Raw genomic sequence first — 18,105 nt, forward strand, 5'->3', positions numbered from 1 at the left:
GAGATCTCGGACAGAGAAAAAATTAACAAATCACATTTGAACAATTTGATCACATGATCATTGCGATTGGTCAATTCTTTCTTCATCCGAGATCTCGGACCGATTTCTAGCATCGTGGACACAATAATAGATTCATAATCGATTAAATCGATTATCGACGGTCGCATAATCGAAAGCAATCGATTATTGGACGACCTCAAAATAACCGATTAATCGGACATTAATCGGCTGTTTTTCAGTCTTTCATTTCATTTCTTTTCAAAAGAGTCGGCAAGAGTAACGGACAAGATTATCTGCACCTCGATTATAGAGCAGTTGAAGTGCAAATAATTTTGTCCATTAGTTCTGATCTACAATAGATTTTTTAAGAGAATCATACTCTGTAAAAAATTGTTCATGCATGAATATGTATAAATATATATAAACATACATAAATATTCATAAACATACACAATTTTATATGTCCATACATGTTTATACATTCTTCTTTCTTTTGTAAAATTACTTTTTAGTGTAATAGAAATAACAATTGTAATGTGAAAATATTAAAAATAATTAAAAGGGTAATTTTCACGTTATTTATTTTAAAAAGAATCAAGTTTGAAGAAATGTAAAAAAATTACTTATGTATAAATTATATATAAAATTATGCATAATTGTGTACGAGCAATTTTTTGCAAACTTTTTTTTTTTCTAAAACGAACAATGCGAAAATTATCCCTTTAATTATTTTTTATGTTTTTAGATTATTATTGTTATTTCCGTTACACTAAAAAGTAATTTTACAAAAGAAAAATGGATGTATGAATATATGTATGGACATATTTCATATATGAGTATCAGTGTTCATGAATATTTATGTATGTTTATACATATTTATACATATTAAAGTATGAACAATTTTTTACCGGTAAAGCCGTTTGTATTACCGACTAAATCATATAATTTTTGTATAACAAATACTTTTTTTCTCTTTCACAGATTAGAAAATCCTTTTCTAGGATTAAAGTATACGCATTAATACGTGTTTATGAGTTTACTCCGAGAACGACTAAAAATTCCGAAATTGATATATTTTTTATCATTTCTTAGTATAACATGGCGTCTCAAGCTGTCAAGTCGTGACAACATTTGCTTGATACGATAGTTTTGCAACCTGTATTTACAAAATAGTAATCCACAAACACGTAGTTTGTACGAACATATAACGTCGAGTTTTTAGAATTAGGGGCTACGCACAATGAAAGGAATTCCGATACCAGATCAGAGATGGTTTACAACATCGCAATCAACGCCATCAGCCATCAGTCGACCTAGCGCGACCGAAGTAGCTACACACTTACATGAGTTGTCTATATGTCACACAGACAATACACTTATGTGAACACTCATGCTCATTTGAACACTAATGTCCGTATTCATAGTCAGACCTTATATTTAAGGCTCCCTTAAATTTATCTTTAGATGCTGAGTAGCCAATAAAATAATTCGTAGAGCATCTAAAGATAAATTTAAGGGAGCCTTAAATATAAGGCCTGACTATGAATACGGGCATAAGTCTACTGACATCTTTAGTTTCATAGAAAATTCTTCTCAATCTTGTGCAGTCAGTGTAGACAATATCATTTTAGTTAGAAACTTTCTATCATGTCCAAATATTAATTTGTTTGAAGAACCTATACATTATTCGAAAACTAGACATCTAGAAATTTATCTAATAGCTTTGAAAAATATTTATGTACTCCTGGCAGTTCTGTGCCAATGGAACGATTATTTTCTGCCACTGGGTATATTATTTCTGAAAGAAGAAACAGATTGTCTCCCAAAAATGTAAAAATTTTAAGTTTTTTAATTAAAAATTACAAACTTATAATCTAAAAAGGTTGTATTCTAAAAAGATTTCTATTTTAATACGTTTTAATTATAAAAAATATTGTATTCTAAAGAAGTTTACACGCATATATGTACAAATAAAGAAATGAAGATTTTTAATTTAGTTATAATTTTTATTTACTTTAATTACTTTTCAATAGGTTAATAAAATATAAAACAGCTTCAATGAACGATTATAAATCAATTAATCGATTATCTCAAAAGGATAATCGATTAGGTTCGCAGCATAATCGATTTTCAAAAATGGTCGATTATCATTAGCTATCTATTCCGATTACAGTAAAGTTCTTGTTAGTCAACCAAGAACACGTGTCTCACTTTTTTACGCGTGTTGGATGCGAATGCAAAAGTGGAAGTAATAAGTGTGTTAACATTTAAAGTTTTAAATGACATAATTAGCATGATGCAGAAAGAATTTTTTCTAATGCGTACAATCTTATATGATTGTTTCTGCAATTATTTAAAAAAAAATGTTTTCTTACTATGAGTATGATTATTGTTTAGACTAAATATTAAAATGTAAACTTTTAAATAATCGAGTTAATTACAAATAAAAAATTATGTACGTTATATTTCGGTTCGAAGTCGATTAGATAATTTCTCAAATATCGTAGCAATTTGAAAATATAATTTTGTGGAAATACTTTTGCATATTTAAATGCTCTAAGAAGTTTTTTCATCAATACTTATATATATTCAAGCCTTTTCAGAATTACAAAGTATTCTCTTTTGTGTTCTAAAAAAACTGTTTTTGTTTTTCACTTTCATTTGTACCTTTTTAAATATATTAACAGTTTTTGTTTGAATTATTTGATTTGTTTTAATGAAGTGGTCATAATTCTATTAATTTTTAAGACATCAAAATTTTTGAGAAATATATTTTTGAAATAGAAGATTTAAAAACACCTAACCTTAACATCAAAAAAGAAGTTCTGAAAATTTCGTAGTTTTAACATATTCTCCTAATCATAGAAAAAATAATGAAACGGATATGACTGAAATCTTTTCAGTGTTCATCAAATGCAAAACATCAAAATTGTGGGCGGGTTAATTAGTATCGATTACTGAAAGCTTCTGCAAGAGAACAACTCGAGAGACACGGTAGTATTCGTTCATCCATTTGATAAATCACGAGTCGAAATCCGAGCGTTGGGATCTTATCGCTCGAGGGAAATGTCAGCAAAAACGAGCTCGATAACAATACAATGCTAAAGCTGAAGCTGTGACGCGGTTGACTATCAAAATAACTCACGATTTAGCGTTAATTAACACTATTGGCAAACGTATAGAAGATATGCACCTTGCGTTACTTTACTGAAATTTAATGTGGTTTATTTCACATTCACTCGTGTAATTCTTTGTGTTTCTTTGTGCACGTCACAAAAAAAATTCTTTTTACATGATACAGATCTCATAAAAACTCTTTCTTTGTACGTTAAAGCGAATTGACTGTATTTTATCATATTTCTTTTGTAGCTGATATTACTTTTATTAATGCCGTAAGTCGGGACAATCTCAAAAAAGAATATGAAAAGAGAGAATTTGTTACGTATGACAGAAGAAAGTATATTTAATGTAAGCATTTAATTCAAAAGTACAAATACATTTTTAGTAAAAAGATCAAATATTTAAGTGCTTTCTTCTCCTTTTCGATTTGAGAGATTTTAGATGTGTAATATAAATTACAACAAAAACAAAGAAAAAATATGTATTTTTTATAAAAGTACATGTTAAAAGAATGAAACATTGCTTTGAAAAAATTGACTTTCATTTTTCTAAGCGTAGATATTATTGGAATGATAAAAATGTCCGTAACAGTATTTTTATAATTTCAAAAGCATTTTAATAATGACGTACTTACTCCAATTTTTTGAAAATCTTATATTTTTCAAAATAGTGATAGAGGCATAAAAAAATATTTAAAATACCTATTTATTCTTATGATGACCTAATGACCAAATATGATAATTGTTGATAGAACAAAAACACTAAAGTGATGTTACAAACAATAAATGCTTACAACGTGATGTTTATCTTGCTTATATAATGATGTTTATCTCTCAGACAAAGTTGCGACAAAAGCGAGACTGAAACATCACGTACATTTATTAATACTACTATTCTACTACGCATTAATATTACTCACTTTTTTAGATATATTTTTATTTTAAACTCATGATTAATTCATTTTTATTAATGTTTCTACTATATGCAATATTTATAAGTTCAAAGTTCATAAAAATTTTAATAAACCAACAAGAAAATGTTGAATGAAACAACATCCAACACACACACACACATACACACATACACACACATGCATTTACAAGAAAATTCTTACAGATTATTTCTTAAAAATTCATTTACATTGAACATGATTGAATTTGTCTTTAAAGAAGTTTTAATAATAAAAAGATTTTATTACAGAACATTTCAAAATTCTCAAAAACAATAATGGGTGCTAAGAGTATTTCGAAAAATCCAAAGTTTAAATATAAGTTTAAATAATAAAATTATAGGAGAAGGGCTACTTATGTATCATAGCATTTTCTTTGTAAGTATTTAAGTGATTTATATTTATTTAAGGCTGTGGCCGAATTTTTACTATAAATATTTTGAAGTGTTTGATTGACGAATTAGAAGAAAGAATTTTACAAATTGATTAATCAAAAAAAGCTTTAAACATTTGTAGCATCACATTAATCGTATTCTAAATGATATTTCGTTCACTTATGCTGTATCCATTATTTATTTCCATCGGCTTTATTAAATCCAACTTTCCATAAACAGGACCAGTGGCGGGCGTGTACGTCGCGAGATTACGCACCCATCACACGTCCGTCGTGCCAGACGAGCGAACATAAAACGCGAAATTGGATTTGATTACGTAAACAACTGCTTGTTAAAGTCTACATTGGTCAAGATCAAAGCCGTGTTAACAAAATTTGCGCCCAAGGGCTTGTGATCTTTAAGCGCTCCCCTCAGAAACGCCTACTTCCATGATTTTCTGATGACCTTTTTTGGGATGATAACGTCGCAACTTTCCATGACAAAACCATTAGTGTCGACGTTGCGAAGATCACTTTTCGAAAGTAACGTGTAATAGTACCGATTTCTTTTTTAAAACAATTATCCAAACTCTTTATTATTGCTACCGTCATGAAATACAATATTGCTACGTCATTACCACATTGTTCTTACAAAACAGTGCTGCAGGACAATTTTGTTATTCTTGACGCAAGTTTCATTATTGTTATAACGTCATTGCGCTGCTTTTTCACCATGGTAAAAAAAAACTACGTTACGGTATTATAATGATAACGAAATTTTCGTCAAGAATTACGGAATAAATCTGCTGATGAAAGCCTGATCCTTTGACATTTTATCCATTCAACTACTATGATATGTTTAAGAACAGGGACAATCGTTATTATAAAACAGTGTTGCTTAACCTTAGGTTTACATTTACTTTTGAAATTGTGGCGCCTCCAGACGCCCCTGATTTCGGTGAGGGCTCAAGCCCCAAAAGCCCATAAGTTAACGTGCTACTGCACGGAGAAAATTTTATATTAAATTTTAATACAATTTTTAATGATAGAATAATTTTACTTTATATACGTTAATGTGTGTTTGCTCTGAGGAAGGCTCAAAAATGAGTCGAAACATGTAAGCGCGTTTAGTGAATAAAGAAGTTTCACTCTTTATAAGTGTATTATTTGCGCAACGTTTTCTGCGCCCGACTCCTAGTGCCCTTACTCTTTTCAATTCTACAAATTTTAAATTACACTTTACTATGTCTTAAATTTTCATATAGACCCTCACAACATAATTCCGACTTAACTTTTACTATGGTAATACTAATTTTTATCACACAAACAAAGTAATTATTTTGTTAAGCCATATTCTAACATGAAAACAGTTAATTTTTACTATGGTACGCAAACAAAATTTGCTAGGTATATTTGATTTTGTAATAAAAAATTTTTACCATGAAAAAGTGTAAAAATTACGTCATATTGTTTTAAAAAAAAATAACTATAGCATTTAAACTTATAATTTACATGAAGACCGCAGCTACTGCCACATTATAGTAATTTTAAATAAAAAATTTTCTCCGTGTGCTCAAGATAAATGTGTCCTTGCAGGTACAGATGAATGTGTCGTTATCTTAGAGATCGCTCGCACCTCCTGCAAGAACACCTGCACATTTTTTTCCGACGTCAACAACTCTGCGGTTGACGTCAATAAATCGCATGGACACTTGCGATTTCGCTCTTCTCTCCTCTCTTTTCCTCATGATTCCAGGTTTCTTCGGCCTAAGAGAGGATGCTAAGAGAGATCATAGGTTGGATCATGAAGCGATGGAAAAGCGCGGTGGCAAACTCTCTCGTTATGCGCGATCGTGGAGCGAGCTCATAACTCACGATTTGCGCTAGAATGTATTCCGCGTCGTACACGCAGAAACATGCGAGAATCTTATACCGGGATTGCGAGAGAGAGAGAGAGAGAGAGAGAGGGTGGGAGGGAGAAAGAGGGGAAAGAGCAACGCTGCCAAACTACTCGCTGAAGCGTGTCTCGCTAGCGCGGTGCCTGATTATTTTAATTGATGCGCCGCCGTTACGTCCCATTTAATGGACGTTATTCGAAAACAACCGTCGTCTTCCCTCACGGATCCGAAAAACTTCACGAGATTCGCATATACGAGATGCGAAGGATAAAACGAGATACAGGGATGGTAGATGGTAGATATATTTGAGAGTGTGGGCGGTTTGAGCAACATAGTTTGATCCTGTTGCGTATTGCACTACACGCGCGAGACTTGAGCTTCCGGTCTCCAATCTCATCAAGATATAATTTTGCTCAGAGTTTATTGAATACTTATACAGAATTAAAGAACATTTCTCTTTTAATATCCCTCTGATGTTATTTTTTCATTTCGAATATTGTATTGTCAATTACTAAACAATGTAACGGCAATTTTGCGTTCTTATAATACGCATAAAAAAATTCTCTAGTTATCTAATTTCTTTTTAAAAAAGAAAAATTGGGAATTACAATAAAAATATAAGTTCGCTGGACGATGCGGACACCAAGTAACACTATCGTTTAAGATCTTGATCGCGTATTTGGATTTTTGTGTAAATATAAAAATACAACTTTAAAGCACAAGATACATCGACGTATGTTTGAATCTTACTTTAAATTCAGGACGTAGCTTGACGCGATCGTGTATCGTTTACGCCACCGTGTGGACTTAGAATTTTCTCAACGTACGTACCATGTAGAAGTTAATTGTTTATTCTCCGCAAATTACTGCTCTTTTGATCGTCGCGAATTCAGGCAGGCTCATACAAATCCATGGCCATTTTCGTATGGAGTTACAATATGAATCTCAAAAGAAGAGATGGCATTTTTAATATGTTTTTCTTACGTGTCGTTTGTGTGATTTGAACTCATAATTTGAAATTTAGGACAAAAGTTTATTCTAACGATCAAACGACTCGTTACAACACTCAAAAGAAATGTGCTCATTCTTGAAAGTCAGTTATATTATCAAGGATATTGTTATCGATAAACAATTCATATAATTAATGCATATATGCAGCGTTGAAAACTTCAGTGTCGTGCATATCTTCTTGGTACATATTAAGTTTGTTTTTTATTTTTGCACTTTTTAAACTAGTACACACAGTGCAATAAGTTGAAATGAAACAAACATACGTTTATTTCACTTCAACTTATTGCACCGGTTTAGAGTGCAGCAATAAAAAACAGACCTATTGTGTATAATACGCTAACGATCTGATCGCCACCTCTTATTTCCGTTTATTTCTATTATTTCGGTTTACATTAATGTTATTGAGAAATTTTATCTAAAAATTTTATAATTTTATTAATTTGATGTATTACGTTACTGTAGGTGTTACTTGTTAATGCCTATTTTTATTAATCGTGAGAGAATAGTGAAAACTTTTTATAATTTATTACAAGCTCTCAAAGGAGAATGCCTACAGTATAGGGGGATTTCTGCTTTGGAGATGGAACCTCTGAAACCTGTAAATTGATTTAGGCCCGATTTCACAATATATGTTACCTAAAGATTGAAGGTAACTGAGAAATTCATGAATGAATTTCACTAATGAATCTGTTGATAATCTTTAACCTTTAGGTAACCATATATTGTGAAAATAGGCCGTAGAGTATGATGAAATCTATCGCTCAATATCAAATTCTGAGGCCTCGTGCTACCTCGCTCACTCTCTGGTGCTGGATTCACGCTGCATCCGATGTGCGTCGTACGATGCTCTGCAACCAATTAGAAAACAGGATTCCGATGGATTTTGTTTTGTATTATCGGAATCCTGTTTTCTGATTGGTTGCAGAGCGTCGCACGACGCAAATCGGATGCAGGGTGAATCCAGCATGCCTCTCTCGTCACCGCATCGTCGTCACTTCGGTAAAATTTCAAACATGATTTTTTTCAACTTTCCCTGTCGATAAAAAATTTGGTATTGAGCGATAGATTTCATTATACTTTAAGTGAATTTATAAGTTTCGGAGGTTCCATCTCTAAGGCAGAAACCCCCCTATATCGTGGGCATCCTGCTTTCTCTTTAAGATAGCTTTTAGCAGACGAAAGATCTGATTATCGGAATTTTTGATAGTAATTTTACAGGATATATTTATCGACTAAACTTAATTCTATTTAGGGGTTCATTCTTTTTTTCTACAAAATACAACAATTTGTCTTTCATATGCATTAATGCAGAAATTCGTAGAAGTATAATATTATATTACAGTTAAGGATGTTTTTTGGCTATACAATATCAACTTTGTAATCAATTTCAAATTTGTAAATAAGTTTAATTACAAAATACGATTGTACATAAGAATCAAGGCTAACGAAAAAATTAAACAACTTTTAAATCAACAAGAAAATTGTGTTCAAATTTTATACAGATATTTAGACCTAATGGTGAAACAATGAAGTTTTTACATTTCTATGAAATTTTGTATATTTTTGGTAATATTTTGATTTGTGACCCATACATCCTTAATAACATGTTCAATTTATCTAACATTCTTCTCCGAAGTTCGGCGCGACATCTTCAGCAGTGCATATGCACGTGCGAGAAGTTATCTCGAAAAATATCCGGACCTTCGTCAGGAGGATAAGAAAATTCAAGTCACCGGGACCAGAGTGCCATATATTGCCACGGTACATTAGTATGACGCATCGTCGCCGGAGTCCTCAGTCTGACGAAACGCGAATTTAAGCGCGGACGAAACTGCAGCCAAGGTACATACTCCGCTGCACCAAGAATCCGCTAATGTATCCGGAAACTCCGTTAATTTCCCTACTCGTTGTCGATAGACGAATCGAAGGTATGACATCACTTATGCACCTGCAGATTCTGACGTTTAATGTACTTCACAAATGTTTGTTAACATTTTTTAAGTTATTTAAATGGCTCCTTACAATTAAAATGTTGCTTATTATTTTTATTTGATTAATGCTTGTTTCTACAAATGTGAATTAATTTTAATCTCGGTTCAACTTATTTTTAATCTTTTTCTAGTCCTAAGAATTAGTAATAAATGAAGAATAAGTGTGTTGTACCGAAATTAAAATTAATTTACATTGATGGAAATGAGCATCAGATAAAAACATGTAAAACAGACTTCGAGTATAACAAATTGCTTAAAATCAATCGAGACTTGTTAGAATTCTGTAGAGTTCGCCGATTTAAAAAATTGACAAGCTATTTATTTCCGCAAGTGAATTTTGCAATGCGAATAATTCTGCTTCTAAATTATACATCACGTTTAATATTGCATTCAATTTCGCGCGTCAAGAACCTATTATCACCTCTATTTTGGTTCATGAATAAGCGAGGCAGACGTGGTTCCATAATACGTGCATAATTTTATGAATATTATTCTGATTAGTTTATGCGAGAGACTCGTGACTATGAAATTCACAAAACTCTATATATATGTACTCCGCTTTCGCAAATATATTTAAAATTATAACATTACAAGCGTGACGACGTCATGTAATATACAATATTTCGAATTAATATAAGAAATGGCCACAATTCTCACAAATCAATCGCACACTTAAGACCATAGTATTCTCATGTCAAAACTTCCAATTAAATGATCATTGAAATAACACCATCACAGTGTGATATGTAAAAATCAGCGCAATATGTGAGAAGTATGGATGTCTCTCGACGCAATTGTAAACTTATTGTGAAAACTTTGAATATTAATATCTTCGACAGTTGTATTGATTGACGAGCGAAACCTAATCTATGTTCGAAAAAAGTATTTCCGAAGAGAACTCGTTATCCATTTAGGACACCGGATGCTTAGGACAGCGAGTAAATTAAGACGACTTAATTGCATTTCCATCTTCAAAGATGTGTCCTAGACGATTTGCTGAATGCGCACGGACCTCCTCCAACGGCACAACGTAGCTTTGATTCCTCCTCATTAGTGAGAAACGCATCGGTGACTCCGAACTTCCCGAGGACAAGAGGCTCTAAGTGCGACCGTCGCAACATTACTCCGCCGGAATTTTCTTTCCTTTTTTTTTCCACCAAAAGAAAGTCCACCGAGAACATTAAGCCTTCGCACCCGAAATTATTCTACGTAGTCGAAGTGCAACCTATTTTAATGACGTACAGAGACGAGTTGGTCGAACTGGCGAACTAATTAGTATAGATGCCTCACAGCTTCGTGCTCGGTTTCAAGGAAAGTACCATTTAATGCGTACGAATTCGTGTGATTCTCGCTATGAAATAAGCCTTGCGTGAATATTACAGCAAAGCTCGAGTTTTTTTTCCTAATCTTTGATGAAAAGCCCTTTATTACTGAAACGTTTTACACAGTGCTGCATATCTCCTAATTGTCATATAGATATATACAGCAACGATATATGCAGTGAATCACGCTGTGCGATGTTCAACATGTATGTATTTATGTACCGTGTGCATGGCGCAGAATGTCATTTCGACAAGTTCTTCCGATTTGATATAGGTACATCGTTTTCTATGTTCATCTATATATATAGATACGTTTCCGTTCTCCAATCTATCTCTTGCACACGTTTCTTCGTTGACTAGTTATTTCTGTTCGTTCTTACCGAAAGTTACGAGGCATTACGATTTAATCCATCTATTTGCTGAGTCGATTAAAACGTCCCGGCACGATATAGAACGAGCATGAGATACAACGTAAGAAATAATTTAGAAATATAGGGGTACCTGCTATCTCTCCATTCAATTTCGTTTATTCAATAATATTGTAAGAAGATTAATTTGATTGTTGCGTTTCGTTATTTCATTCGAAGTTCTTTCAATAATTAACAGGAATATATGTTTATATTTCTTTGACACTTACTGGTTCAACAATAATATTAGACATTATTAATAAATACTTAAATATTAAATAATATAACTGAAACAATTTCTATATAAATAGAATAAAACATTTTTTGGTTCTCTAAATACTTACATATTAAATAATATAACTGAAACAATTTCTATATAAATAGAATAAAACATTTTTTGGTTCTCTTAAAAATCTTTATCACTTAGATTAAAATTATATTATAGTTAAAGGATATAAGTTATTGGAATATACAAGAAGTAATTTATTTATTTATCTAAATATAAAATATTTCTAAAATTAATTTTTCTAAATATATTCAAAGTTATAACTTAATTATGACACATTTCGTTCTTTATCGTTCCAACAATTGTAAGTGGAAGAATCATACGTTAGAGATATCTGTCTGTTTATATACGCGTCGAGAATTACATTGCGGTTGACAGAGTTGTCAGCCCTGTAAATAATTTACGCCATCATCGAGATCTATTCAGTGTCGTGATTGCGCGGTATACCAAACGAATCTGGCAAGCAATCTAAGCGGTATATCATCCGCAGAAGTATGACAGCGTGTATCATACGTCCCGTGTGATTTATAAATAAATATTCAGCGCATCTTAATGTTTGTGCTTTGCCAAACAATCATGAATAACGTAATTTTGTAACGGAATATTTCTGCGCTGATTTTCGGAAAATCCTTTGTTATAGGACAATATAAAAGTATCTAATGGTAGACAAATAAAAGAGTTCTCTTGAAACATTCAAATCATGTGACAAGTCAAAAGTTTACTTAGAAAAAAACAATTACGACATTAGTTCCGTTTTTTAATTGCGGTTAGATTATTAGGTTATTGTATTGTTAACTGAAGAAGACTCTGTGAGTCGAAACGTTTTAATGTACAAAAATTGATTGATTTTGTATCTCAAATATAAATTATTTTACTGTAATCTAACAATTTTTATGCTCGTTTTTGGTCGTTATCTTGTTGTTTTGCTTTGTAAAAAAAAACATACACTTGTTTGTCCGAATTAAATACAGTTAACGTATACAAAGTTCAGATTTCAACTCTCCTTTATTAAATTACTAATGCAATTCTGTTAAATTACTAGTTTTTCGTAATTACCACTTTTATCATTCTTACATGATATGCAACATTTCCATATCATTTGATCTTAAGGGAGAACTATGCAAAATTTTCTTTGCATTTTCTCATTATACTAGTACCTAAGGGTCGTGAATATTTATGGCCCCCTTGAATTTAATTGTTGTTTTTAATTTTATGGAAATTAGAAGCACCGATAGTCGAAGTTTTCGCATTATTTATGAGAAATTAAGCATTGATGACAGCATATATACACACACATTATCTCTATGTATATTTTTTAATTATATATAATATATATAAGGTTTAAGTAAGTAACTTTCACAAACTTTATTTGTGCGATCATTTTTTAATGCGGAATCGATTTTTTTTAGTAAAAGTTTAGATTCCATTTTTTTTTTCACAATTCTTTTATTTCTGGAGCAAATATGTTAGCAAATAAGTTTCAACTAAAATTTCGTTATAATGACGTCTACTTGAAATTAAATAAAAATCTGTTCATCGATTTTGGCGAAGATTGCTTCGCGAAAAATTGCTTATTCTCAATTACTTGTTTAAAATCATTATTTTTTCTACGTTTCATTAAGGAAATATTGATTGAACAAACAACCCAGCAATTTATAAAATCAATTACTAACACGTCTTTTTTAAAAGCGAATGGAAAATGTCTTCTTTTCATGTTTATCGATATGTTGACGCATTCGTCGTTCCAACTGATATATTATTAGTTTCTTGCAACCTGTTTTCTTGATTATGCTTTTAGCAGATATATCTTTATCCACACTTTCGTGCCAACGACACGTCCGAAATACTGCAGATGAGTGTGGGTGGCTAATTAATTAGTCATCAACGCATCCAATAATCCATCGCGGCAACTCATTTACACTATAATCATATAGTTATAGTTGTTAAATATTCACGTACCTAAATATCTAATTATTGCATTCGAAATAATTTTTCCTTCTATAAATAATTAATCTTCTTTAGTTTTTATGTGTATGCATTAAGTTTAAATTTTAAGTAACTTTAACTTTTTATTTATAATAATAAGTTAATTAATAAATGTCGCAATGCAAAAAAGTTATAAAAATAGATATATACATTAGACTTCTTTTCTATTTATCTAATATCTATTTATCTAATATCTTATGTATTTCGTATAACCAAAATTAGAAAAGAATTTAGTGTTTTGTAAGAATATATATTTTAGTTAAGTAAACGTGTTTACTTGAACACTATAAAGACGGTTACTTTTTGTGACATTTATTTTTAATATTGTTTAAATTACACAATTAAATTATATCACTATTAGTGTAAATGTGTGTATTTTCTGAAGGAGAAAGAACCTACTAGTCGAATTTAAAACAGAAAGACGGAAGTGCGCGCTGGTGCCAAGAATAACGGCTTCAAAGCCCTTAACGTTGCAGTATATAACTTACGCAAATGCTTTCGCCGCGGCGAAGGACAACGAAAAGTGGAAAGAAGAAGCCGGCCTCTCGTTCGGGAAGCGCTGGCAATTCATCCGTATCTAGATATACACTGCGCTGGAGACGAAGGACAGTCAAAGAGTAAAGTTAAACGTAGTTTGTACTTCGCACACAGTGTGCACGTTGCCTTCGTGTTTCCAAGACTCTGTTAGTCTGTTCGTCGCCTTGGAATTGCAATGATCTTTTTGTGCTAAACGCGGCGTGAAAATGAAGTCTGAATCTTACACTGAGAATTTCGACTTATTAGAAAAGGAGTATTCTGGCGTTCTGCATACAGTAAAACGGGATTAAGTGAAGGCGACGTTGTACAAATAACAGACGCAAAGTGCATGACTTTTTTTGGAGAGAGGCATTACTCTAATATCATTTGTATTTTTGTGTTCCAGGTTTCGAGCAAGCCGAGGTATTGTCCTCACAAAACAACGGAAGCAGTTTGGACTGCCTCAGTATGATCGTGCAAAGCATTAATGGGCCATTGCAGCCGTCGTCGGAAAGTCATTATTCATCGCATCACTGAAGTTGTATGGTACTGAGACTTGATCCTTTTGAATCAGTCTCCTTCCTTGGCTCTTATAGCAGTGATGTGTGCCATTCGATAGTTCAAATGAATGCACGCAGACAGCCAAAGATCTGAATGCCTCTTACCTAGAATAATCCTATCGTATTGCGCAAAGTACTTAAAAAATCGTGTAATTTTTGCGATTTATGGATAAATGAATGAAGACGAATGATAACTGTATTGTTATGAATTGGTCAATAAGCTAAACATAAAATTGAAATTAAAATAATAGCTAATCATAAAATTGAAAGGAAGAGAAGAAAACCCGTGTGTATTTTTAAACTTAAAGAATCCCCAGAACAGAAATGTGTGATTTTTGAAACAACAATAAATTCTAAAATCGGTATTCGGCCGAATGGACTCATTTCTTTTTTTATCGAAACGAGAATTATGATTAATGAGTCCAGGAAATTCAGTGAAAGCACACAAACATAGTATAGGTTTCCGATAAATTGTTCCGATAAATCTATGCGAAATATCGGAAGTAGTCAAATATTTTATCTATACTAGAAGAAAATATTTTAAAAGAATAATCTTAGTCTCTCTGCGCGTGAGCGTAACTTGAAATATTGTAGCACAGTGAGGCAAACATTTTCTCTCTCGTAGCAGAGTAAAAATTTATTACGCGACAATTATTTGTTGCAACTTTTTTACGATTATTTTAATTTTAAATATTTATGAAGTGAATCCTATTAATGCTTTTAATAAGATTTTCTGAAGAATTTGTTTTTAATTTATCCACTTTTAGCGGTATTACGATACAAATGTAAAATGCAAAACGACGAGAATGTAGAAAGTATTTTTCATGTTTTGCCTTCTACTTTCTATGCTTTTTCTATGATAAGCAAATAAAATTTCCTGTACTTGTCAGAAATAGCGAACACTTCGTACACTAATTCTTTTCGCTTTTATTTCTTTGGAATTGTAACATATTATTGATATAGAAATTTTTTTCTAATTCTAATAATGATATTGTCTATCCGTTTTTGCATCGTTTTGCATTTCAAGTCTAAAATTATAAGCTCAGTTCCTGATGTGACGAAAAACCCTTCCGCCGTATGAAAATTTCATGCGCAACGTTTGTCACTCGATATGCTCAAGAATTTCTTCGGAACAAATCGCCGAATTTTTCATGTGCCTGCAAACGATCGTATTTATCACATAGTATGTAGAGAAGAGAGCTTCGTCGATACCGTGATGGTGTAAATATGTGAATTATGAAGCAATAAAGAGAAACAGTAGAAAAGCGTGACTTCTTTCTTGCTCATTTTTTACGCCTTCGCGCTTGCACCAGATTTTCAGAGCGCTTCTTCGTATTCTCTTTAACGAGCTTTCGTCAGCCGAAAGTCATTTATCAGACAGTGCGAATAATTACTCAGCTAGCTAACCATCACCGCGTTATTAAGGACCACATATTTTAACGCTACATTTTAGCCGTTACGTGACCGTCATATGTGATTAATGATGGATATCGGTGTTTGCAAACGTTTAACTGATTTGACGTACATCCCCGAATGTTGATGAAGTCTAAACTTTGGTCATTCTCATGTAAATCGAATTCTGATAATAATTTTCTATAATTGATTTTAAGAAGATAATAAATTTCTCACTTTTCGCGCGCGCAAGTATATCGTTAAAATTATTGAAAATGCATCGGAAAAGCGTTAAGCAGCTTGTTAGAACTACATTGACTACAACTACATTTTTACGATACGATGCCACTTTGGGCTCCACCATCCGAGGAAAACGAAATAAAATGTCAGCTGTCGAGCCATCGTTTCCACTCCAAGTGTCACTTCCTCCGCATTCTTACCTAAACGGAAATCTCGAGTGTCTTGAGTATCGTAAAAACTCTCTTGCTATAGCTTGTCGCGAAAAGCTGCATCGGTAGATATTTATGTTGAATACCGTAAACTCTCGGTATGTACAATTTCTGGGCAACATGAGTGTACATATATTTCCAATATTCTGTAAATCACGATAAATTGCCAATGGTTATAGTTAATACAATGGTTCTGATTTTGTGGATATATAAACGTGACATTATTATATTAAAATTATTTATACGACAATTTTAATTTCTTATTGTATCGTCTTTGATGACAAAAATAAACGACAGCTCATCATTCATTTATCTTATATGATTAATGCCCGTTTCTATCAATGTAGATTAACTTTAATCTCGATTTAATTTACTTTTTATCCCTTTCTAATTCTTAGAACTAGAAAAAGATAAAAAGTAAGTAAAACCAAGTCAAGTAATCTATAATACATTGGTAGAAACGACATAAGATATACGTTCTTTGACTGGGTCACCGAGAATTGTCGTGTCACCGAAGACAGCTGAAATTGCCGGCGATTTATGAGATGTTCACGGAGAGATGCTCGCTAGCCATGACACGGGAAATCGGAGTGGAGGGATCGCAGAGAGAGAGAGACCGGACATACCCTGTGACTACAGTAAATCCGAAAGTTCATCGGATGCCGTTGCAGTACGAGGCTTTCCTGGAGTATCGGCACGTTTTCAAAACAAGGCACGTCCCACGAGGCACGTCGAATGCATCTGCGTTCATTCGTCACGCCGTGCTATTAACGGCAAATTTAGAATTGGAGATTTTTATGGGGATTCTTCTCTCTCTCTCTTTCTCTCTCTCTCTCTCTCTCTCTCTCTCTCTCTCTCTCTCTTTGCTTTTCCCATATCCTGTAAAGCACTCTCATATATCGTCGATGTTTTGCCACACTAGATCGTCACCCGATGCCAACGTCGCTCGACGCTTCTGAAGGATCCTACAATACCGTGTCTTTTCCTTAAAAGTCACGTCGTAAAGCACAGCTCGCAGTTCACATAAAACCGCGCGCTTCATTATCCCAAGCTTTCGCAGCTTCGCTGGAAGACGCATACAAAAGAAGCGCAGAGATAATTACAATGCAGATGAAAGGGTTTTTAATGTGCTGCAGCTTTTGTCCTTTTTCTCACAGAGACTGGCGACAGCTTTTCAACTAGTTGATCACATATTAATTAATCTTCTCAGTAGAAAAGACTAATTAATTACATCGTTTCAATCGTATAATCGCGATCAATGTATTGAAGTTACAACTGTAACTCTGTATTCTTTTTGTGCTAAAAACGAGACGTACAACCACAAAAAAAGAAGAGAGAGAGAGAGAGAGAGAGAGAGAGAGAGAGGAGGGAAAATAAGTGTAAGCAAAAACACAAAACGAGAATAGAATACTTAATAAATAAAAAATTAATATAATTAATATAATATTTAATATAGTATAATAAAATAATTATTAAATTGAATTTAAACAAAATGGATTAATTACTTATCAAAGCATTACTGGAGTACAGATATAAGCAATTATGTATAAAATAAATTAGTAGAATTTACGGACCATGCATCTATGGTATTTGGTCACTCGTATAAACTAAATTTCCAGCAAATTCGAGATTATCTCCCTTCAGATCGGTCGTTTGTCACACAGCATCGCCAGACATCGCCAGACATCGGTTGGTTGTTCATGGACTATTTGTTCTCACGGCTGTTTCTTTAACACGCATACATTTCCCAACGCAGATCCGCGTCGAATTTCAAAGCGCTCGCTCCCTGTCTCCCCACTGGCCAAGTAATCACGCGCGGAAGCTTTCACTGTACGTTTAATACGC

At 32.8% G+C, this 18,105-nt stretch overlaps 1 protein-coding gene across 2 annotated transcripts in view; it reads left to right on the forward strand.

Annotated features, from left to right (window-relative positions):
• nau (myogenic-determination protein nautilus) overlaps window positions 1-15,085 on the forward strand; it is a 62,985-nt gene extending 47,900 nt beyond the window's left edge. Inside the window, exons 5-6 of one of the 2 annotated variants that reach the window (XR_001940582.1) lie at window positions 8,988-9,279; window positions 14,266-14,341. Coding sequence is in view for 1 of the 2 variants with exons in the window: in XM_018521667.1 (XP_018377169.1) it covers window positions 14,266-14,396 (131 nt within the window). In the remaining variant the exon portion in view is untranslated. Of the gene's footprint in view, window positions 1-8,987; window positions 9,280-14,265 lie in introns of both variants that reach the window. The other variant, XM_018521667.1, reaches the window with a different exon arrangement.
• The last annotated feature ends 3,020 nt before the right edge of the window (window positions 15,086-18,105 follow it).

The sequence above is a fragment of the Trachymyrmex cornetzi genome, unplaced genomic scaffold, assembly GCF_001594075.2.
Source record: "Trachymyrmex cornetzi isolate Tcor2-1 unplaced genomic scaffold, Tcor1.1 scaffold99, whole genome shotgun sequence".
Taxonomy (NCBI): Eukaryota; Metazoa; Arthropoda; class Insecta; order Hymenoptera; family Formicidae; genus Trachymyrmex; species Trachymyrmex cornetzi.